The sequence below is a fragment of the Bufo bufo genome, chromosome 4 (assembly GCF_905171765.1).
Source record: "Bufo bufo chromosome 4, aBufBuf1.1, whole genome shotgun sequence".
Lineage (NCBI taxonomy): Eukaryota > Metazoa > Chordata > Amphibia > Anura > Bufonidae > Bufo > Bufo bufo.
The window spans coordinates 212,912,882-212,938,045 of record NC_053392.1 but is presented as its reverse complement, the minus strand read 5'-3'; the positions used below and the strand labels follow the sequence as shown (position 1 = coordinate 212,938,045).

At 44.7% G+C, this 25,164-nt stretch overlaps 1 protein-coding gene across 2 annotated transcripts in view; it reads right to left on the bottom strand.

The window, feature by feature from the left end:
• Nucleotides 1-14,867: 14,867 nt before the first annotated feature.
• Nucleotides 14,868-25,164, bottom strand: part of USP13 (ubiquitin specific peptidase 13) — a 112,716-nt gene continuing 102,419 nt past the window's right edge. For both annotated transcript variants that reach the window (XM_040428263.1, XM_040428264.1), the window contains 2 exons: nucleotides 24,258-24,342; nucleotides 14,868-16,036 (listed from right to left, as the gene is read on the bottom strand). In XM_040428263.1, coding sequence (XP_040284197.1) covers nucleotides 15,943-16,036; nucleotides 24,258-24,342 — 179 coding nt within the window. In that variant the 3' untranslated portion in view covers nucleotides 14,868-15,942. The remainder of the gene's footprint in view (nucleotides 16,037-24,257; nucleotides 24,343-25,164) is intronic.

Below are 25,164 nucleotides of genomic sequence, written 5' to 3'. Positions count from 1 at the left end.
ACTGTGTACATGACTGCCCCCTGCTGCCTGGCAGCACCCGATCTCTTACAGGGGGCTGTGATCCGCACAATTAACCCCTCAGGTGCTGCACCTTAAGGGTTAATTGTGCATATCATAGCCCCCTATAAGAGATCAGGGGCTGCCAGGCAGCAGGGGGCAGACATGTACACAGTTTGTAGTATACTATAACTAGAAGCGTCCCCATCACTATGGGAACGCCTCCCTCCCCAGTTTTAATTTCATTGGTGGCCAGTGCGGCCCCCCCCCTGGCCCCCCCTCCCTCTATTGTAATATCATTGGTGGCCAGTGTGCGGCCTCCCCCCGCCCCCCTCTTTTTATTGTATTATCATTGGTGGCCAGTGTGCGGCCTCCCCCGGCCCCCCCCCTCCCTCCCTCTATTGCACACTGGACACCAATGATATTAATACAATAGAGGGGGGGCCGCACACTGGCCACCAATGATATTACAATAGAGGGGGGCCGACGGAGGCCGCACACTGGCCACCAATGATATTACAATAGAGGGGGGGGGCGGGGAGGGGGCCGCACACTGGCCACCAATGATATACAAACTGGGGAGGGAGGGGGGTCTGCCCCCTGCTGCCTGGCAGCCCCTGATCTCTTACAGGGGGCTATGATACGCACAATTAACCCCTTCAGGTGCGGCACCTGAAGGGTTAATTGTGCTGATCACAGCCCCCTGTAAAAGATCGGGTGCTGCCAGGCAGCAGGGGGCAGTCATGTACACAGTTTGTAGTATATTATAACTAGAAGCGTCCCCATCACTATGGGAACGCCTCTGTGTTAGAATATACTGTCGGATCTGAGTTTCACGATGTAACTCAAATCCGATGGTATATTCTAACATAGAGGCGTTCCCATGGTGATGGGGACGCTTCAAGTTAAAATATACCATCGGATTGGAGAAATCTCTGATCCTATGGTATATTAACTCCTGACTTTACATTGAAAGTCAATGGGGAACGGATCCGTTTGAAATTGCACCATATTGTGTCAACGTCAAACGGATCCGTCCCCATTGACTTGCATTGTAATTCAGGACGGATCCGTTTGGCTCCGCACGGCCAGGCGGACACCAAAACGACTTTTTTTTCATGTCCGTGGATCCTCCAAAAATCAAGGAAGACCCACGGACGAAAAAACGGTCACGGATCACGGTCGTGTGCATGAGGCCTAAGGGGTATACATACATAATACAAAACAATTGCAATAAGGATAAAGAAGATGAGTTACAAACTGGTACAAAAGGAGATAGGACCCTGCCTGCGAGAGCTTCCAGTCTACAAGGGATGAGGGAAGGATATAGTAAGTGAGGGTAAAACTGGTCATACAGCGGTATAGCAGCAGCAAGGTTACTGTAGCTTGTAGGCTTGCCTGAAGACGTAGGTTTTGAAGTTTTTTTTTTAAGGTTTCCACTGTATGCGAGTCTGATATGTTGGGTTAGAGAGTATAGGGGATGCATAAGAGTATTCTTGGAGGCAATTGAGGGAAGAGGTAATAAGAGGAGAGAAGGAGGTCTTGTGAGGATCGGAGATTACGTGTGGGGATGTATCGGGAAAGTATCCCAGAGATGTATGCAAGGGAAAGGTTGTGGACGGCTTTATACGTATTTGTTAGTATTTTAAACTGAATTTGCTGGGAAATGGGGAGCCAGTGGTAGAGGTGAGAGACAGAGGAGTTACAGGGGAAGAGGTAGATTAGTCGGGCAGCTGAGTTGAGGATAGAGCAAGAGTGCTAGATGGAAGACCACAGAGGAGAATGTTACAGTAGTCTAGACGGGAGATGATAAGGGCATGTACAAGTATTTTTACAGACTCCTGGCTGAGGAATGCGTGGTCTCGAGATATTTTTAGTTGGAGGCGGCAGGTGGTGGAAAAGACTTGGATGTGCGGTCTGAAGGAGAGGGCAGAATCCAAGGTCACTCCAAGGCAGCTGTCTTGGTTGACCGGGGAGAGTGTGCAGCCATTGATCGTGATATATAGGTCTGTTGGGGAGTGGAAGGGGGGGGTTTGAGTGAGATGGGGGAAAGATGATACATTCTGTTTTATCCATGTTAGGTTTAGAAAGTGAGAGGAGAAGAAGGAGGATACAGAAGATAGTCATTGTGGGATTCTGGATAGTATGGTGGTGATATCTGGACCAGAGAAGTAAATTTGCATGTTATCAGCATAAAAGCGATACTGAAATCCATGGGACTCTATGAGCTGTCTCAGGCCAAAGGTGACGCTTGCCCGCCCCACCCCATTGACTATAATGGCAATCGGAAGGGGATCCGGACGCTCCCCGACATAAAATTGCGTGCAGCAATTTTTGTTCATCCAAATCCCACTATTTATGCTGGGGAGCGGGATCCCTGCTAGATCCCATTATAGTCAATCAATCTATACCGATTCTGCAGAACCCAGACAGGCTGCTCTCTGCTGGAACAGCCTGCTGCATTAGCTTTGCTGCAAGTGTGAAAATAGCCTTAGCAAAGATCTATCTATTCTTTACTGCAGATAGTTGCATGTGCTGTCCGGTTTCCTTCTGAAACAGGACAATCCCTTTAAGTTTATGGCGAATACCTGTAGTACATGCTGCCACAACCACCATCTGCTCAGAGAGCTCCATTCAATAGTTTTGTCATATAAATCATATTAAAGTGAGATGGAGAATTTTTTGTTAACTAAAGGAATATAGAACATCAGGACAAATTTTGTAGAAATATATCATGACATCGATACCATCAACATTCAGCTAAAGAAAGCGACCACAACTTACGTGTGTGTGAAAATCTTTTAATTTAAAACAGTTTGTGGATCTCTTCCAGAGTAACACTTTCTATTTTAAGATTGAAAAAATAAATCCAATACAGTAACATAATTTTTCTAGACACTGCAATGGCAGATCGTATTAAACCTATAAAGATCATTTGCATAGTACATCAGTGCTGTCACAGTGCTCTGAGGATAGTCTTGGTTTTGAATGCACTCTGGTTGCCCAAAGATTGGAAAAAATATGATACATATTGTAAGTACAGTAAGTGGCCTGTGTTGTAAGTAAGTGTACTCAACAGGGAACTGCCATTCATGTTATTTGTAGTTAAACAGTGTTTAGATGACATGTCGGCTTCCCATATTTGGATGTTGTATACCATATAGGCCCCAATAAGTAGCACTGAGGTTAACCGCAACACCAGGTACTAAGTGCTCAGTGTCTAGGATTAATATACTTTACAAGAGAACTGGTCCTTATGCTCTTCCTGCGGCATGCTGTGTAAACCTGACAGGGCATGTTCTCAGCTGGATTACTTTCCAAGCACACTGCAACTTTTCCTTAAAGGGGTTGTCCAAGAAAAAAAACAAAAAAAAAAAAACATGGCTGCTTTATTCCAAAAACAGTGCGACACCTGGTACCATAATTGTTTATCCTGAGGTTCTCCCTGCTCAGTAAATTTGTACAGATCACCCTCTTTGTCCCTATAGTTTTGGATGTCTTAAAGGGAACCTGTCACCGGGATTTCGTGTATAGAGCTGAGGACATGGGTTGCTAGATGGCCGCTAGCACATCCGAAATACCCAGTCCCCATAGCTCTGTGTGCTTTTATTGTGTAAAAAAACGATTTGATACATATGCAAATTAACCTGAGACGAGTCCTGCCCCTGACTCCTCTCACGTACAGGACTCATCTCAGGTTCATTTGCATATGTATCAAATCGTTTTTTTTTTTACACAATTAGGCCTCTTCCACACTACCGTATGGCTATTTCAGTGTTTTGCGCTCCGTTTCTCACAGATCCGCTGTTCCGTTTTTTTTGTTTCCGTTGTGTTTCCGTTTCGTTTATTCGTATGGCATATACAGTATACATTAATTACATAGAAAAAATTAGGCTGGGTATAACATTTTCAATAGATGGTTCCGCAAAACGGAACGGATACGGAACACATACGGATGCATTTCCGTATGTGTTCCGTTTTTTTTTGTGGACCCATTTACTTGAATGGAGCCATGGAACGTGATTTGCGGGCAATAATAGGACATTTTCTATCTTTCAACGGAACGGAAATAGGGAAACGGAATGCATACGGAGTACATTCAGTTTTTTTTGCGGAACCATTGAAATGAATGGTACCGTATACGGACCGCAAAAAACGGCCCACAAAACGAAAAAAAAAAAAAAACGGTAGTGTGAAAGAGTCCTAAAAGCACACAGAGCTATGGGGACTGGGTATTGCGGACGTGCTAGCGGCCATCTAGCAACCCATGTCCTCTATACAAAAAATCCCGGTGACAGGTTCCCTTTAAGACATCCAAAACTATAGGGACAAAGAGGGTGATGTGTACAAATTTACTGAGCAGGGAGAACCTCAGGATAACAATTATGGTATATACATTAATTATATCACAGGTTTACTTTATTGGAAATGGTTGTCACACTTAACCCCTTTAAAAGGAGTTGTTCAATAACAAACATACAACAGATAGGAGATAAGCATCTAATTGGTGGGGCTTCAACAACTGGGGATCTCGCCAATCATGGGAATAGGGGCCCTGTGTCCTCCTGTCTGAACAAAGCGGTGGTCATACATGTGTGCTACCGTTCAGCACTATGGGATTGCTGGAGATAGAGTACAAGCGCTCTCCTATCTCTAGGAGTCCTCCGAGTTGAATGAATCGGTTGTCACACTTGTGCGATCATTCAGCACTATACGAGTGCTGAAGATGAGAGAGTACCAGGGCTCTGCATCTCTAGGAGTCCCATGGGTTGAATGGAGCGGCAATGTGCATGTGTAACCACCACTTAAAGGGAGTCTTTCACCTAAACTGACCATTATAGAACTTATTTTACCTAAAAAACACTTTTATTCAATATGTAAATTAGGTTCTGAAGGTGCCCAGGGGCGGCGTGCAAGCGGCCCAGGCCCCTCGTCACTTTTCATATGAAACCCTTCTCCCTTCCAACCCGCCTTAGGTTCTTCAGAAATCCAGCGCCGTATACAAGATTTGTCGCGCCTGCACACTTCATTCCCCATTATGGGCAGAGGCACAAGGCCGGCTAGATGTACGGGCTGGCACATGCGCATTAAACGCTTATGTGCCTCTGCCCATAATCGGGAATAAAGTGTGCAGGCGCAGCGAATCTTGTGAATGGCGCTGGATTTCTGAAGAACCTAGGGCGGGCCAGAGGGGTGAAAGGGGAGGGGTTTCATATGAAAAGTGACGAGGGGCCTGGGCTCCGGCAGCTTGCACGCCGCCCCTGGGCACCTTCAGAACCTAATTTACATATTGAATAAAAGTTGTTTTTTTTTTTTAGGTAAAATAAGCGATGGACAGCTATACGGTAGCATTCAAATATGGGGACTATAATGCAGATCATGGGGTTAGTGTTCTATAATGGTCAGTTTAGGTGAAAGACTCCCTTTAAGAAGGAAGAGACCACAGGACCCCTGTTCTCAGGACCTATTGGTTGAACTCCTGACAATCAGACACATATCCCCTATCCTGTGGATAGGGCATTAGGGTTTGTCATGGCACAACCCCTTTAAATACATATGTACACATGTCACAACTACTTTGGTTTTAGAAAGTTCAATTGGATTATGTTTTTTGACCACTTGGAATATCAATGTATTAATACAATACAGGTACTTGGAGCACAGAACATTGTGTTACAACGTGGAATAATCACCGCTTCCCCCAATCGTCTAGCGTTCAGTCATATGTAGAACATTATTACAATCACAGGTCAGTTAAAGGAGAGCTTTGGGATCAAGGTGTTAACATTTCAGCACCGTTACTGTATGGCGATAATTTATTGGGCTATGGACTAAAGGTTAGAAAAGACACCGAAGCAGGATTGAGTTCCAGGAGCCAAAGTGCCCCAAGAGATGGGTGAGTGCAGTTTTCTGCATCTGGAGACTTCCCAACATCAATCCCATCTTCTGAGAAAAGACTGGAATATGATTTGTGTGACTGCCAGAGCTATTGAGAGCATCCATCAAAAGATATTACAATACTTTACAATGTATAGACAAATCAGTAACATGACACACACCCACACACATCTCTACCGTCAGCACTGACATCTTGGATTACACACTGGTATCCACGTCTTGCACACACCGTATACTCCAAATGTTACATCAGGATAATGTCAATCGCTTATTAAATGAGGGTTCAGAAATTCAAAGCTACTCCTAGATTTGACCACCTAGATTGTGGTGGTCAGTTGATTTTCAAAGTATAGGCCATATGTGTTCACGCCCTGGTGTAAAGAACTATTTCTTTACTAGTCATGAGGGTATAACGGGGAGGAATAAAATAGAAAATACTATGTATGCCCATAAGGTCTACTGGCTCTGTGATATAGAGCGCTACCTAAAGGTGTATTCTGCATTTCAACAAAGTATATTCACTGTATAATAGAAAGTTATGCAATTTTATAATATACTTTATCGACTCCTCAAAGTTTTCAAGAGCTCACCTTGTTCACTTCAAGTAAAATCGGAGTCATGCGATGATCACACAGCTTACAAGAAAAAGCTCTCATAACCATACTGTAACTGTAATTGGGCCACACTGGGCAGAAATAATCCTTGCACAGTGAACCTGCGTCAAAATCCACATTTTACATGAGGAATTGGTCAGGACTTTGCAGCAGATTGAACCTGCAAGCCTCCACTATATGTAGCCTAACAAGCCAAGCACCTGTGAATATATCGCATGACCAGGACCGATTTTCATATTCTAGAATATATAATGAAGACATGCAGAGAGATCCTGTAAATCATAAGGAATGGAGGCAAAATGTCATAATTTGTTATTATACAGTATATGATACTTAGGCCTCTTTCACACTTGCGTTGTCCGGATCCGGCGTGTACTCCACTTGCCGGAATTACACTCCGGATCCGGAAAAACGCAAGTGTACTGAAAGCATTTGAAGACGGAACCGTCTTCCAAATGCTTTCAGTGTTACTATGGCACCCAGGACGCTATTAAAGTCCTGGTTGCCATAGTAGGAGCGGGGAGCGGGGGAGCGGTATACTTACAGTCCGTGCGGCTCCCGGGGCGCTCCAGAATGACGTCAGAGCGCCCCATGCGCATGGATGACGTGATCCATGCGATCACGTGATCCATGCGCTTGGGGCGCCCTGACGTCACTCTGGAGCGCCCGGGGAGCCGCACGGACGGTAAGTACACTGCTCCCCCGCTCCCCGCTACACTTACCATGGCTGTCAGGACTTTAGCGTCCCGGCAGCCATGGTAACCACTCTGAAAAAGCTAAATGTCGGCTCCGGCAATGCGCCGAAACGACGTTTAGCTTAAGGCCGGATCCGGATCAATGCCTTCCAATGGGCATTAATTCCGGATCCGGCCTTGCGGCAAGTGTTCCGGATTTTTGGCCGGAGCAAAAAGCGCAGCATGCTGCGGTATTTTCTCCGGCCAACAAACGTTCCGTACCGGAACTGAAGACATCCTGATGCATCCTGAACGGATTACTCTCCATTCAGAATGCATTAGGATAATCCTGATCAGGATTCTTCCGGCATAGAGCCCCGACGACGGAACTCTATGCCGGAAGACAATAACGCAGGTGTGAAAGAGCCCTTAAAGGGGTATTCCGGTTGTATAAAGTTATCCCCCTATTAGACCGGTTGGGGTCCTACCTCTGAGACCCCTACCAATCCTGTATCTCGTGGAGCCCCCTAAATGAACAAAGTGTTCAATTGGGCATGCCGCCCCATTCATTACTATGGGCGTTCAGGAGATGGCAAAGTACAGTGCTCAGAACTCCCATAGAAATGAATGGAGTGGCAGTACACATGTACACATGGCCGACCGGCCCCTCAGTTCATTTCAGGGGGGTTCCATGGGATAAACTTTATATATAACAAGATACCCCTTTAAGTTGCTCAAACTGGAAAAATGAAGACAAAGCCAAATAGATAATGACAAAGTGGAGTTGACATTTTGGTAAATGCTGCACTATATCGCGATATATATCACTGCATCTTTCTCCGAGCTGGTTGGCAGGCTGGTCACAACCTATAAATGCCTTTGTAATCCTGAATTCATGTGATTGCTTTAGACAAGACTCTGCAAATGAAGCCAAATGGCAATGGCTCTCGTACACAGTCAGGGGAATTATATTCCAGGCAGGTATTCTGACACGGTAACGTTAAAAAAAACCTGAGTCAGCAAAGTAAATGTGTGCGAGTCAGGCTGTGTTCTCAGCGTTCTTCATGACTCAGGAGATATATATATATATATATATATATACACACACATATACACATACACACACCAATAAGCATACACAGGGGAAATAAAGAGGGTCGTTTTTTCACCGTATCTTGGAGTGCTGCCTCTTTGAAAAATCTACAACAATTTGACCCAACAGCCTAAGGTCAGAGGATTTTTGCACCCGGCTTCATCTGCTAAGTAGTGCTGCTGCTATTTCTTTGTGTTTTATTATTGGACTTGTACAGCTCTGCACTGCCACTTTAGTTCTCTTTGATTACAACATGGACCCCCCCGATGTGTTCACATATACCAAGGAGGATGAGGACAGGATCCTACAGGGCTTGGTGAGTGATCCCCAGTTTTTATCTACCCCTACCACAGTTGATCTCAAAAAACAGTATGAAGCTGATGCCAAAAAAATTGCTTCCATGGACTTGCACCTTATGACATTAGGTCAGTATTATAAAGAACATAGGACTCCCAGGGGGATCCGCTCACAGCTGAAACCCAATCTATTCCCTGGTGGCTCAGCATGCGCACTTAAGTTTGTGCAAATATCAAACAAATACGATTTTGATATCATACTGCTCAATCTAGAGTTTTTGAAACAAGAATTAGTGGAAGTGAAGGAGAGACATCTGAAAACTAAAACGGCACTACAGTCACTACTTAATACAGAGGAATGGAATCAGTATGATCAAAATTGTATCCAATACTTGGACAGATTTGTTAAAGATCAAGAGAGCATAAAAAGGAAAAAATGGCTTCGTGACTCTGAAGACTATGCCAGAGGAAGGATATATACCTGGCAAGAAGATACACAAAGGAGACAAATGCTACCATATCGCTCTACAATGAGGAAACAATATCCACAATCTAACCCACAACAGCAGCAACAACAAAATAATATGACAACGGCACCTACATTGGACATTGCATCAACTTCAATGCCTTTTTTAGGCCAGAGACCCACACCAAAAGAACCAGACGAGGAGGGAGGAAACATCACAAATGGAGAAAACTTCAAAAATTTCAAGAACCAGAGACCGCAGAAACAAACGACACGTCGCAAAGGGGGCAAACAGTAGGGGTGGAAGAGTCTCTTATCTCCAAACCAACTGTGGTAAATATGTCTTCAGTCTCACTGTCTGATGCACAGATAGCTTTATTGTCAAAGGGTTTGTCATTTTGCCCCTCCACAAAGGTCGATTGGTTTCAGCTTGAGGCGGATATGCAGCGCCTGTTCAGGAATATCAAATTACAAATTTGGTTTTCTGAACATCCACCTCCGGCTGACCATAGATCTATTACTGGTGGGTCTGAGCTCACTCTGGGACGGGTTAATCTGACTCCCAAGAGTGATTTCATACCACAGATCAACCATCACACGGTTGAAACATTTATTAAGGCTGTGACATTGGATATCAGTGGACTGAAATCAAGGGTCCATGATACACCTCTGCAACATCCTAATATGACCTCAACTGACATCAGAATTTTGGACGAGTTGTGCCATGACAACAACCTCACCATAAAACCAGCCGACAAGGGCGGTGCGGTTGTTGTCATGGACACGTCCTGGTATATGGGTGAAATAAGGAGACAGCTGAATGACCAGAATGTTTATAGGGAACTACCAGGGGACCCAAAATTTGAGTATATCAAAAAAATCAAAAATGTCTTGGATTTGGCACGTGATCATGGGATCATTGATGAGGGCGTGTACAATTTTTTGCTCATTGAGAATCCACGTACACCAATGATTTACGTATTGCCAAAAATACACAAGTCCCTGACGAATCCCCCTGGGAGACCCATTGTGTCGGGCATTGATTCGATCTGCTCTCATGTTTCAATTTTTTTGGACCGCTTACTCCGCACTTATGCAATCAACATAAAGTCCTATATTAGGGACACTGAGGATTTCTTGGAAAAGATTGCCTCAGTAAAAGTGCCCTATGGATGTTTGGTGGCATCTTTTGATGTCACCAGTCTTTATACCTCCATAGACCACGAGCGGGGAGTTAATGCGGTTAGGAGATGTTTGGAACATAGTGACTACTCAGGTGTGTGTTGTGACTTCATTATTCAACTTTTGAATCTGGTCCTGAGACATAATTATTTTATGTTTGGGGAGCAGTTTTTTCTGCAATTGCGTGGGACCGCAATGGGGTCCAATGTGGCCCCACGTATGCAAATGTATTTATGGCGTCACTTGAGGAGGATCTTGTCTATGTGTCCCACCACTTCAGTCAAGTACTGGGGTGGTGGCGATACATAGACGACGTCTTCCTCATTTGGCGAGGGGACATTGAATCCCTGGAACAGTTTCACTGCTATCTGAATGAGATGGACAGTGAGATTGCATTCACATTAACACACTCCGATAAACAGGTTCAGTTTCTCGACACAATGGTATCCATTGTTGGTGAGAGATTGTCTACGGACATCTTCACCAAATCTACCGACTGCAATACGTTATTGCGGTATGAAAGCTGTCACCCTAGAGCGTGTATTGATTCCCTACCACGCAGTCAACTACTGCGGGTGAGGAGAAATCGTACAGGACCCAAAAAACTTACCTGTCAGGTATGGAGAAATGGTCAAGAAGTTTAGACAGAGGGGGTACCCGCAAAAAAATTTAGTGAGACATCTGGAGAAAATTCTGTATCCACAGGAGGAGGAAGAGAGAAGACCAAAATTTGAACAGATCCCGTTTGTAACAACTTACTCTGAACAAAGTAAGGATATAGCTGGTATTTTAAAAAAACACTGGCCTATCCTACAGAGTAATTTCCCTAAGATTGAGAAATTAATGAGGTGGGGGAGACCACATGTGACATGAAAACGCGGTTAAATAACCACCGGTTCTCGATAAGACGCAAAAGATTGGACCTACCGGTCCCTAAACACTTTGTGGAGTATGGACATACTGAGAAAGACCTTAAGTGTATGATTATAGACCAGGTTCAGAGGGGTAGACGAGGTGGCGACCGTACAGTGACCCTTAAGCAACGGGAACTGCGGTGGATACATCGCCTACAGTCACTCAAACCTAAGGGTCTAAATGTGGACTTTAAGTGGAATATCATGTAAACTTGGTCCTATTGCGTCTGTGTGGGGTTTCAGTCCGCCAAATTGATTATGTGACCACCTTTGGTGTCAAAATTTAAATTACTATATTTACTTATTCCTTTTATTCTCTTTTTAGGACTATTTGGATCCTAAAGGGATATACTTATTCTTCAAGTTATTTTCATGGTGGAAGAGAATGATGGCGGTCGCCTTGGCGGCATAAGTTTGGAATGGGAGAATGGGGCACACAATTGAATCATGGAATCATGGCATCACATTGAAAGAAAAAATGGATAAGTCGTGAATGGAGGAAGTCATGGGTATAGGAGATTTATAGGGGGTAGAAGAAGGCATGTGGGGATGCGGGGTGTGGACAACACTTTGCACCCCGCGGGCCTTCAGGTTTATGGGGATGGTCACTTGTGTGGTTCATCCTTATGGACCATACCCCCCTTTCTCCATAAAAACAACAAAAAAAACAAATTAAATAATATATGTGTTGTCCCCTTTAAGGAGTACAATCCTCCGATATTCACGATTTGATATCCTGTTCTCTATATATCTTTATACTTCAGTTTTTTACTATAACCATGAGAATAGTGTGCATGACCTTATCATTCTCCAACTAATTTGTCCCTGATATAGCTTTCACGACCGTGCTCTGATCGACCCCGGAGGTGGCGTGGTGTTGAGGGTAAGCGCTTCCTGGTTGCCAGGCAACGATACACGTGACAAAGTCATGTGATCGGGAGGCCGGACAGGGAGATGCTGCCCTCCATTCCATCATGCTGTGGTGTTGGCGCCGGGATGCTGGTGTGCGCATCGGGTTTGACGTCACTTCCGGTTGCGTCTTCCGATTGTGTACATCGGTATCCAGGATACCGGGCATGCGCGGTGAGGCTACAGGGACGCCGAGATGCCTGCCATCGTTACACTCCACTATGTAAGTTTTTTTAACCATGCGGCTTTGTACCGCGTAATTAATGTACACAGGTGATCACTATAATTGGGCACAAAGCACAAGGCACTTTATGCACTTGGTATTGTTTACTGATCTGTGATTTTTATGAATTTGCACGATGTATGTAAAGATTGTGATCGGCATACATGTTACACCTATGATCATGAAAATATTTTATTGTAATTCACGTTTTTATATTTGATCTGACTATATTGTTGTCAATTACTGTGTTAATTGACCCACTAAGCATTGTGGGTATAAATGTAAATGCTGTGACACCACTGTTATGCTTGAGAAAGACTGCAATGAGCAGTTGAAACGTTGCACAGGGGAAATAAAGAGGGTCGTTTTTTCACCGTATCTTGGAGTGCTGCCTCTTCTTTGAAAAATCTACAACAATTTGACCCAACAGCCTAAGGTCAGAGGATTTTTGCACCCGGCTTCATCTGCTAAGTAGTGCTGCTGCTATTTCTTTGTGTTATATATATATATATATATATATATATATATATATATATATATATATATATATATATATATATATATACACACACAGTACAGACCAAAAGTTTGGACACACCTTCTCATTCAAAGAGTTTTCTTTATTTTCATGACTATGAAAATTGTAGATTCACACTGAAGGCATCAAAACTATGAATTAACACATGTGGAATTATATACATAACAAACAAGTGTGAAACAACTGAAAATATGTCATATTCTAGGTTCTTCAAAGTAGCCACCTTTTGCTTTGATTACTGCTTTGCACACTCTTGGCATTCTCTTGATGAGCTTCAAGAGGTAGTCACCTGAAATGGTCTTCCAACAGTCTTGAAGGAGTTCCCAGAGATGCTTAGCACTTGTTGGCCCTTTTGCCTACACTCTGCGGTCCAGCTCACCCCAAACCATCTCGATTGGGTTCAGGTCCAGTGACTGTGGAGGCCAGGTCATCTGGCGCAGCACCCCATCACTCTCCTTCATGATCAAATAGCCCTTACTTTCAAAGTTTTCCCAATTTTTCGGCTGACTGACTGACCTTCATTTCTTAAAGTAATGATGGCCACTCGTTTTTCTTTACTTAGCTTCTTTTTTCTTGCCATAATACAAATTCTAACAGTCTATTCAGTAGGACTATCTGCTGTCTATCCATCTGACTTCTCCTCAATGCAACTGATGGTCCCAACTCCATTTATAAGGCAAGAAATCCCACTTATTAAACCTGACAGGGCACACCTGTGAAGTGAAAACCATTTCAGGGGACTACCTCTTGAAGCTCATCAAGAGAATGCCAAGAGTGTTCAAAGCAGTAATCAAAGCAAAAGGTGGCTACTTTGAAGAACCTAGAATATGACATATTTTCAGTTGTTTCACACTTGTTTGTTATGTATATAATTCCACATGTGTTAATTCATAGTTTTGATGCCTTCAGTGTGAATCTACAATTTTCATAGTCATGAAAATAAAGAAAACTCTTTGAATGAGAAGGTGTGTCCAAACTTTTGGTCTGTACTGTGTATATATATATATATTTATATATATACACACACACACACATACATTATATATATATATATATATATATATATACACACACATATACACACACACACAAAATAGAGTGTCAGCCTCACATACTGAATCTTTGTACTACAAACCAGTGTATATGGGCACAGATTTAATAACTAATTAAAATAACACTTGGCTCGGCCACAATCGTCTTGGTCACTACCCAAGTTTTGTCATCAACCAATTATGCATTTTGTTGACTACAATTTAATGATTCATCTGTAAAAACAGAAAGAGCAATTTTAAGGTCTCAGTTCACTTTGTATCAACTATAAGAAATATATTTGATTTATAATGAGGAACAAAACAATATACGGTATCACTGATTGTATAGTGCACATTCAATGGCTTGTTCAGGAGGTAAAATTAGGCCACCAAAAACCCATATTCTTCCTCTGACCCCCTGCCGCTCCCCACTGTTTTCCTGGTTTTATCTGAATATGCAGGAAATGCCTGAAGACACTTGTGAGTCACCACTGCAGGCAACGCTTCAACAGAAAGGAATCCTCATCATTTCAGGCCAATAGACATTTCAAAACTTTGGGCATATTTTATCTGAAAAGTATGATATTTTTAAGTTATGGGTGTCAATCTAGCAATTTATTCTGACATACATGGAGGCAGAAAGGGATTTTTTTTCTCTAATATGGGGCAAATTAGGGGGTTCCTTCCTCTGGATCAGCATGTTAGGGCTATAGGTTGGACTTGATGTCTTTTTTTTATACTATTTTTTATAATTATTTTTAATTAAGGGGTTATCCAGAAAATACTGTAGTACCCTGGCGCTCCACCGTCTTCCATTGCGCAGATTATGTGCTGTCCAGCCACATGACTACTACCGCCAATCAATGGCCTCATCAGTTTAGAGCTGTACAGACGAGACCGCTGAAGCCAGCAATTGGCTGCTGCTGTCATGTGGTTAGACGGCACATGATCAGCTCCATACAGAAACTGGCAGACACCATTGGATCAGCGGCACTGGCGCTGTAGAAGACCAAATTATATTGGTTTCTTTTTTTATACCACTCCTTACACCCTAGAAAACGTCTTTATTGTGTTCAGTCTATCAGAATGAGGATGGCCACTTCAAGCTCTGTGATAAGATGCATGACAAAATGAATAAAGGAGTCTCTAGTACGTGTCCGATACTACTGCAGTCACAGACCTAGCAGAGAGGTTCTCGTTATCATTCTGAATATATCTGCTCTGTATGGACGATAACAAATACAGACAATACAACTGAAGAAGGTTTGGAGGGAGTATGTAACTGCAGCACTCAGAAAGTGCTCTGTAATCTTTGCTGAGCCTCCGGGCCAGTCAGTATGTCTGTCTTAGATGGCAAGTTATCCTACTGACTGCCTTGGGTTCACAAAAGGGAATCGCATGAAAATGTGAGCGCATCTTCTCAAGAGGTTCTAATACTGAACTACATCTATAACTTTGCCAGCAAAGTACACAGATTGCAAAGAAGGACTTAGCAGAGGCTTAAAGGAGATTACTAAAACAAAAGAATAAGGGCTGGAGAATAGGATGCGTCGCACTCTCTCTATAAATCCCTATCTATTTATATTCCCGTCTATCTATTCAGTTGGAACCATTTGCATATTATGTCTACATGGGGTGAATATTAGTTATCGGTGACAATTTATAAGCCTTTTTCAGCTACTTTATAACCTAGATCGGCTGCATGCTTCCACTCGGCATTCAGACATGTAGTAACAGCGCCACCTGCTGAGCAATATTGACAACTACAGGGTAACAAACTGCAGTAACATAGTGGATTCCTTGTACACTTAGGCGACAGCTTCTATCCTCACTTATTTCCAGTTATCAGTTGTTCCAAGACAGCAAACATTCCTAACATTTGTAGTGAAGTAAAAGGTAACACAATCATCCGTTCTCATTTAAAATTGCACAAAACAATTTATGGCTTCGCGAAGTCGAAATTTCCAGTATTACGCTTAACCAAGCAGCAAACATTAGTTTTCTTTAAGCAAACGATAGATACTGTGAATTTCTCTTGGGGCTTCTGGCAGTCCGGCATTCCTTCTTGAGGTGGTATAAACGCCCTGGCAGCTCCCTTAGTGAAGGCTCAGCAAGCTATCCTATGATAGAAGTAAAGGTAGCCCAAGTCCTTAGGTGGTCGCTCAGAGGCTGAAACTTTATGGTCATTATAAATCACCCATCTGCAAAATAAAAACCAGAACATCACCAGGGGTGAATGCCAGTACAGTACATGCAGATAAATATCTTGGTCAAATGCCAACTTTGTATAAAAAAATGGGAAAAGTTGTCTTTTGCCAAGATATTTCTCTCACCCAGCATGGGTATATGTAAAATGACACCCCAAAACACATTCCCCACCTTCTCCTGAGTACGGAGATACCAGATGTGTGACACTTTTTTGCAGCCGAGGTGGGCAAAGGGGCCCATATTCCAAAGAGCACCTTTCGGATTTCACAGGTCATTTTTTACAGAATTTGATTTCAAACTCCTTACCACACATTTGGGCCCCTAGAATGCCAGGGCAGTATAACTACCCCACAAGTGACCCCATTTTGGAAAGAAGAGACCCCAAGGTATTCGCTGATGGGCATAGTGAGTTCATGGAAGTTTTTATTTTTTGTCACAAGTTAGTGGAATATGAGACTTTGTATGGAAAAAAAAAATAAAAAAAAAATCATCATTTTCCACTAACTTGTGACAAAAAATAAAAAATTCCAGGAACTTGCCATGCCCCTCACGGAATACCTTGGGGTGTCTTCTTTCCAAAATGGGGTCACTTGTGGGGTAGTTATACTGCCCTGGCATTTTCCAGGGGCCCTAATGTGTGGTAAGTAGGTAAATGACCTGTGAAATCCGAAAGGTGCTCTTTGGAATGTGGGCCCCTTTGCCCACCTAGGCTGCAAAAAAGTGTCACACATCTGGTATCTCCGTACTCAGGAGAAGGTGGGGAATGTGTTTTGTGGTGTCATTTTACATATACCCATGCTGGGTGAGAGAAATATCTTGGCAAAAGACAACTTTTCCCATTTTTTTATACAAAGTTGGCATTTGACCAAGATATTTATCTCACCCAGCATGGGTATATGTAAAAAGACACCCCAAAACACATTCCTCAACTTCTCCTAAATACAGAGATACCAGATGTGTGACACTTTTTTGCAGCCTAGGTGGGCAAAGGGGCCCAAATTCCTTTTAGGAGGGCATTTTTAGACATTTGGATACCAGACTTCTTCTCACGCTTTGGGGCCCGTAAAATGCCAGGGCAGTATAAATACCCCACATGTGACCCCATTTTGGAAAGAAGACACCCCAAGGTATTCAATGAGGGGCATGGCGAGTTCATTGAAAAAAAAAAATTTTGGCACAAGTTAGCGGAAATTGATTTTTTTGATTTTGTTCTCACAAAGTCTCCCTTTTCGCTAACTTGGGACAAAAATTTCAATCTTTCATGGACTCAATATGCCCCTCAGCGAATACCTTGGGGTGTCTTCTTTCCAAAATGGTGTTATTTGTGGGGTGTTTGTACTGCCCTGGCATTTGAGGGTCTCCGCAATCATTACATGTATGCCCAGCATTAGGAGTTTCTGCTATTCTCCTTATATTGAGCATACGGGTAATGAGATTTTTTTTTTCCGTTCAGCCTCTGGGCTGAAAGAAAAAAATGAACGGCACAGATTTCTTCATTCGCATCGATCAATGTGGATGAAAAAATCTCTGCCAAAAAAAGAAAAAGGAGGGGAAAGGCGTCTGCCAGGACATAGGAGCTCCGCCCAACATCCATACCCACTTCAGCTCGTATGCCCTGGCAAACCAGATTTCTCCATTCACATCAATCGATGTGGATGAATAAATCATTGCCAGGATTTTTTTTTTTATATATACAAAGTGTTTGCCAAAGTATATGAACACCGCCACCTCCTCAGCTCATATGCCTCGGCAAACATATCTTTTACTGCAGAGGAGAAATCTCGTCTTGCAGCGCCGCATACACCGACTTGCATGTAATCTGACAGCAGCGCAATGCTTCTGTCCGAATGCACATCAGTGCTGCAGCTAGTCGATCGGTTGGTCCACCTGAAAGGTAAAAAAAACAAAACAAAAAAGAAAAAACCAGGCCGCAAAGCAATAACTTTATTAACTTTAGAACAGAACATATTAACTTTTTTTTAACTTTTTTAACTTTTTTACTTACCGGTAATTTTTTTTTTGTTTAGTTTTTTTTACCTTTATAGAACAAACCTCTCCTTCCCCATGGGACAATGTGCAAAGTGCAAATCGCCCAAAGATGTGGCGAAGTACGTTATGCACTTTATCCCAGGTGAAAGGAGAGGTTTGCAGCAGCTGAGAGTAAAAGGGCCCTAATAGCCCTGTGTGCCTGTCCTGTGAGATGCAATCCCTATGCTAGGTGTACCTGTGTGTGGTACTTCCGGAAACACTCACCAAAGCATAGGGCAGGGTGGTCAGGACAGTCAGGACAGAAATAGCGGGTGTCACGCCTTATTCCACTCCTGCTACAGACACGACATCTTTTTCGGGGTGACGGTTGGGTTGAGGTACCAGGAACGACACTGGGGAAATGTCGCTCGTGTAGACGGCTAACTACACTGGTGGATGGGGCCACGGAACCTCCTGGGTAAAGGAGGTTCTCGATGATCTCTTCCTGGAATTTGAGGAAAGATCGTGTTCTCCCAGCCTTACTGTAGAGAACAAAACTATTGTACAGCGCCAATTGAATTAAATATACAGACACCTTCTTATACCAGCGTCTGGTTCTGCGGGAAACTAAATACGGAGACAACATCTGGTCATTGAAGTCCACCCCTCCCATGAGCGCATTATAGTCGTGGACACAGAGGGGCTTTTCAATGACACGGGTTGCTCGCTCAATTTGGATTGTCGTGTCTGCGTGAATGGAGGAGAGCATGTAAACGTCACGCTTGTCTCTCCATTTCACCGCGAGCAGTTCTTCATTACACAAGGCAGCCCTCTCCCCCCTTGCAAGACGGGTGGTTACAAGCCGTTGGGGGAAGCCCACGCGACTAGTTCGCGCGGTGCCACAGGCGCAAATCCGTTCTAGAAACAAATGCCTAAAGAGGGCCACACTTGTGTAAAAATTGTCCACATAAAGATGGTACCCCTTGCCGAATAAGGGTGACACCAAGTCCCAGACTGTCTTCCCACTGCTCCCCAGGTAGTCAGGGCAACCGACCGGCTCCAGGGTCTGATCTTTTCCCTCATAGATCCGAAATTTGTGGGTATAGCCTGTGGCCCTTTCACAGAGCTTATACAATTTGACCCCATACCGGGCACGCTTGCTTGGGATGTACTGTTTGAAGCCAAGGCGCCCGGTAAAATGTATTAGGGACTCGTCTACGCAGATGTTTTGCTCGGGGGTATACAAATCTGCAAATTTCTGGTTGAAATGGTCTATGAGGGGCCGAATTTTGTGGAGCCGGTCAAAAGCTGGGTGGCCTCTGGGACGGGAGGTGGTGTTGTCGCTAAAATGCAGGAAACGGAGGATGGCCTCAAATCGTGCCCTGGACATAGCAGCAGAGAACATGGGCATGTGATGAATCGGGTGCGTTGACCAATATGACCGCAATTCATGCTTTTTTGTCAGGCCCATGTTGAGGAGAAGGCCCAAAAAAAATTTAAGTTCGGAAACTTGGACTGGTTTCCACCGGAAAGGCTCGGCATAAAAGCTTCCCGGGTTGGCGGATATAAATTGTGTGGCATACTGGTTGGTCTCTGCCACGACTAAGTCCAAGAGCTCCGCAGTCAAGAACAGCTCAAAAAATCCCAGGGCCGAACCGATTTGAGCCGTCTCAACCCGAACTCCAGACTGGGCGGTGAAAGGGGGAACTACAGGTGCGGCTGAAGTTGGTGACTGCCAATCAGGGTTTGCCAGCACCTCAGGGATTCTAGGGGCTCTACGGGCCTGTCTGTGCGGTGGCTGTGACGGTGTAACTAGTGCACGTGCCACCGTACCAGCTTCAACTGCCCTTCTGGTGCTCGCCACGTCACCATGTTGTACGGCAGTGCTGGTACTAGGTCCAGGGAGGGCTGCGCTGCTGGTGTATGCCTCACCACGTGATCCGGCAGCGACAGCCCCACTCTGCTGCTCTTGAAGCGGATCCTGCATAACCTGTGGTCTAGCGACACGGGGCCTGGTACGCCTGGTGCTGCCAGGGACCTCCACCTTCTCGTCCGAACTTTGGGTCAGAGAGCCACTGCTTTCCACAGGTTCATATTCTGACCCGATAGATTCATCAGATGAGGGTTCCCACTCCTCATCCGACTGGGTCAGAATCCTGTAGGCCTCTTCAGAAGAATACCCCCTGTTTGACATTTTGGACTACTAAATTTAGGGGTATTCCCTGAGACTACCCAAGAAAAAAAGCAAGCCTGTCTTACAAAGGGGAGGCTAGCGAAGTACCGGAGGCCGCTGCGGTTGATAAAAAATATCAAAACTGATTTTTTTATCGCCGCAGTGCGTGTAAAATGAATGTGCAGTGATCAAAAAATATATATTTTTTGTCACTGCGGTGGGGCGGGCGTGGGTGAACGCACGTGTGGGCGACCGATCAGGCCTGATCGGGCAAACACTGCGTTTTGGGTGGAGGGCGAACTAAAGTGACACTAATACTATTATAGATCTGACCGTGATCAGTTTTGATCACTTACAGATACTATAAAAGTACAAATGCTGATTAGCGATACGCTATTCAGCGAATAAAAGTGACTGCGGTGCGGTGGGGTGGGCGCTAACTGACGCTAACTACCTAACCAAGGGGCCTAAACTATCCCTAAAACCTAACAGCCAATACTAGTGAAAAAAAAAAAGTGACAGTTTACACTGATCACTTTTTTTCCTTTCACTGGTGATTGACAGGGGCGATCAAAGGGGTGATCAAAGGGTTAATTGGGGTGCAGGGGGGTGATCAGGGGCTACAGTGAAGTGTTTGGTGTACTTACAGTTCAGTCTGCTTCTCTGCTGGATCCAACCGACGAAAAGGACCAGCAGAGGAGAAGACAAGCCATATAACAGATCATATTTACTAATATGATCTGTTATATGACTTTGGATTGGATTTTTTAAAAATCGCCAGCCTGCCAGCCAATGATCGTTGCTGGCAGGCTGGTGACGAACTTCTTCTTTGAATTTTGCCGGCCCGCGATGCACATGCGCGGGCCGGCTTGGAGCGAAATCTCGCGTCTCGCGAGATGACGCGTATATGCGTGATTGTGCGCAGCGCTGCCACCTCCGGAACGCAAATCTGCGTACAGCGGTCCGGAGGTGGTTAAAGGGCATCTGTCAGCAGATTTGTAGCTATGAAACTGGCTGACAGGGAAGGGCTGGGAAGGGGGGCAGGGAGGCAATTGCCCCCCAGGCCGCCCTAAAGCATGTTAAAAACGGCCGCTGGGCCGTCTTTAACAAATCATTTTTTATTTATTTTTTATTCCTCAGGGCCGGACCGCCGATCACCACAGGCGGCGTGGCCCTGGTTCTAGTTGCCAGCGGCGGTGGGGGGCAGTAGGAGATGAGCGCTTCCATTGTAGAAGTGCTCATCTCCATAGTCCTATGTATCGCCGTCTCAGGACAGGAGAGGGAGAGGCGTGTCCTTCCCTGTTCTTCTGATAGGCTGCAGGCACTAATGCCTGCAGCCTATCAGAGGCCGGCTCAGCCGGGCAGCACACAGAGGGGGACACAGGCCGGAAGAGGCCTGCATCGCATCACTGCTGATGGAGGTAAGTATTAGTGTTTTTTGTTTTTGTTTTTTTTCTTTGCGGGGGGAGCTGGCACTATCGGGGCACCTGGCATTTCTCACAGCCCCATTTTTTTGGGGTTGGCACTCTGGGGGCATTTATTTCTTGCCCATTTTTGGGGGGGGCACTATGGGGGCATTTCTTACTGGCACATTATGGGAGGGCACCATGGGGGAGAGAAGCACTATGGGGCATCTGGGGGCTCTAAAGGGGCTTTTTTTTATTGGCACATTATGGGGGGCACTATAGGGGAGAGCGGCACTATGGGGCATCTGTTAGGGGTATTACTTGGGGGCACTATGGGGAAGTGGGGGGCTCTAAAGGATCCTTTTTTATTGGCACATTATGGGGGGCACTATGGCATCTGGTGGCACTAAGGGGGCATTTTTTACTGGCACATTATGGGAGGCACTATAGGGGAGAGTGGCACTATGTGGCATTATTTGGGGGCACTATAGGGGATTGGAGCATCTGGTGGCACTAAGAAGGGGCATTTTTTACTGGCACATTATGGGGGAGAGGAGCACTATAGGAGCATCTGCTGGGGGCACTAAGAAGGGGCATTTTTTACTGGCATATTATAGGGGACACTATGGGAAAGGGGGAGAGGAGCACTATGAGGGCATTTACTGGGGCCCTATTTAGGGGTATTTTCATACTGGCATACATTATGGGGACATTAGCTCAACTGCGGGCACTAAGCGGGGGTATTTCATGAACTGTCATATTATAGGGAGAATTATTACTACTAGGGGGTATTATGTGGAGCTTTACTACTACTGGGGGGCTATAAGGAACATGATTACTAGTATGGGCACTATAGGGGCATTATTACTACTAAGTGTGCTCTGGCATAGAATTATTTCTTTTGGTGGTATTTTGGGGAGCACTGTTAATTTGGGGGGCACCCTGCCACAGTATCAGCTTAGCACAATAATTTTTGGGGGACATTATCTTTATACTATTAGTGTCTGGGCACTGTGTGCCAATAATTGTTGAAGGTGGTATTAGTATTTCCAAGGGGACTTTATCTGCAGTAGAGTATTGGGGGTGACAGGAAAGGGTGTTCAGAAGATGTGAAGATGATGGAAATGTGGGAAACTTATGTCTGTTTGTCAATCTCTGCAGAGACTGGAGATGGCTGAAAAATCATCATGGCAGTCTGGTCTGAATGGAGAAGATGAGGAAAGAGAACATCTACAACAAAGGTGACATCACTGGATGTAAGAGGTATGTGGCGCTATGTAGGAGAGGAGATGCTCCGGCTCCTCCCCCTGCCATTTGCAGAAGGAGGATTCAGAGCTGGGTGAGGACGGCCAAGGGGGCAGCAGGCCACAGGCGGGTGGCAGATGGTGGGGGGGGGGGGGGGGGGGACAACAAGCCTTGAGCAGGATCTGGGGAGGGAGGAGAGCAGAGGAGCTTCCTGGCTGTAGCCGGCTGTTTATTGTATAATGTGAAGCAGGCAGTGCAGCCAGGACAGACCTCCCCTCTCCGTATGAGGTGTATAGACAGGCCTCAACAATAGACTTTCAGCTGTACAGTGTTTGTTGGGAGTGGCCTATTATATGTAGGAGGGGCTTTTAATAATGGGCAGGGCTAAAATGGGCAACTTGACTGGATTTGCCCCCTAGGACTAAGGCTGCCAGCCCAAGACATCTGTGTTGGTCTCATGTTCATATGTGCCCGCATTGCTGAGAAAAATTATATTTTAATATATGCAAATGAGCCTCTAGGGGCAACGGGGGCGTTGCTGTTACACCTAGAGGTTCTGCTCTCCCTCTAACTGCCAGGCCCTCTGCATTTTAATTGACAGGGCCAGGCTTGATGACGTTTTGATTGCCTGGCAACTGTGAATGAAAGTGGAGAGGGAGTGGCAGTTGCAAAGAGAGCAGAGCCTCTAGGCATAATGGCAATGCCCCCGTTTCCCCTAGAGGCTCATTTGCATATATTAAAACATCATTTTTCTCAGCAAGGCGGGTATATATGATATGAACATGGGACTAAGGCTACATGCACCCGACCGTTGAGTGTTTTGCGGTCTGCAGATTTCGGATGCGCAAAACACGGATGGCGGAATGGCACAGGCAACCATTAATATAACTGCCTATTCTTGTCTGCAAAACGGACAAGAATAGGACAGGTTATATATTTTTTTGCGGACCACGAAACGGAGCAACGGATGCGGACAGCACACGGAGTGCTGTCCGCAGCTTTTGCGGCCCCATTGAAGTGAAGGAGTCCGCACCTAAGCCGCAAAAACTGCGGCTCGGATGTGAACCAAAACAACGGTCGTGTGCATGTAGCCTAACACAGATGCCTTCTGCTGCCAAGTGCACATACAACAGGTCAGCCAGTTTCATAGGTACAAATTTGCTGACAGATGCCCTTTAAAAGGGACTGTGGGGCTATAGGGGGCTATTGCCACTGTGCTTAGTATTGCAGCCTTGGACCATTCACTTGAATGGGACTGAGCTGCGCCTAGGCCATGTGTTTACCATGACGTCACCGGCCTAGTAAGAGTCCGCAGCACTCACAAGAGCGCTGCTGCATCTTCAAACTGTTGATTGGCCACACCGATCAGATATCCTGAGGATAGGTCATCAATGGAAAACCCCTATAAACATTCATATTTACCTTCCTTCCTTTTTGATGTGACACACATAATGCCCAGACATCGTCGATGTTCCTATATGACTGATGAAGGCAATCAGTTCATACCCTAGGAGAAAAGAACAGTTGTCACATTAAGCCTATCCCTTCAAAAAACATGTATTCTGGAGTGTCGCTTTGTGAGCATGTACAGTAAATGTGGATGGTCAATTATGAAACACTTTAATATGTAATTGTCGACATAATAATTCCCAAAAATTCTATATATCTTCTTCAAGGTGGATATGTCAGACAGAAAATACAAAATATGTATACATACATACAGATGTAGCGAGTGTTACCTTGACATTTAGCACATGAAACACACTATTGCAGCAAACTTTACATTGACACTCAACACAACCAAAACCCCTGAAAAAGCCAACATAAATTTGCTGCCACTGTGTACATGTTATCATTTGCTACATCTGTATATTAGCCCCCTCCAGTGTGCCAAAAACAGGCAGACCTTTGTGAGAAGGATTTATTATTTTACGCATATATAATGAGAATATTCTGTAGTACACATTTCTGTCCACTAGATGGCTGCAAACCATATGTATGAGAAGGTCAATGAGGGAGGGGGAAAGAGGGGATTACATTACAGTCTTCAAATACACCTATAGACTCAGTGAAACCACTCCTATCAGGTTAAGGAGCCAATAGTCTCTTCTTAAGGAACACCCCTTTTGTGATGTCATGTCTGCTATTTAAGTGAATGTACTGTGAATAAAAGGCTCTCTCGCCTGCTCTTCTACCATGCTCAAGGAAGATGAGAAGATGCTTTCATGAAACCACCTAGTTTGTCTGGTCTCATTATAAAGCTGTATGGCATGCACATACTTATACTTCTAATTGATTTGGCACCACACAAAGAAGAAGGAGAAGCGCA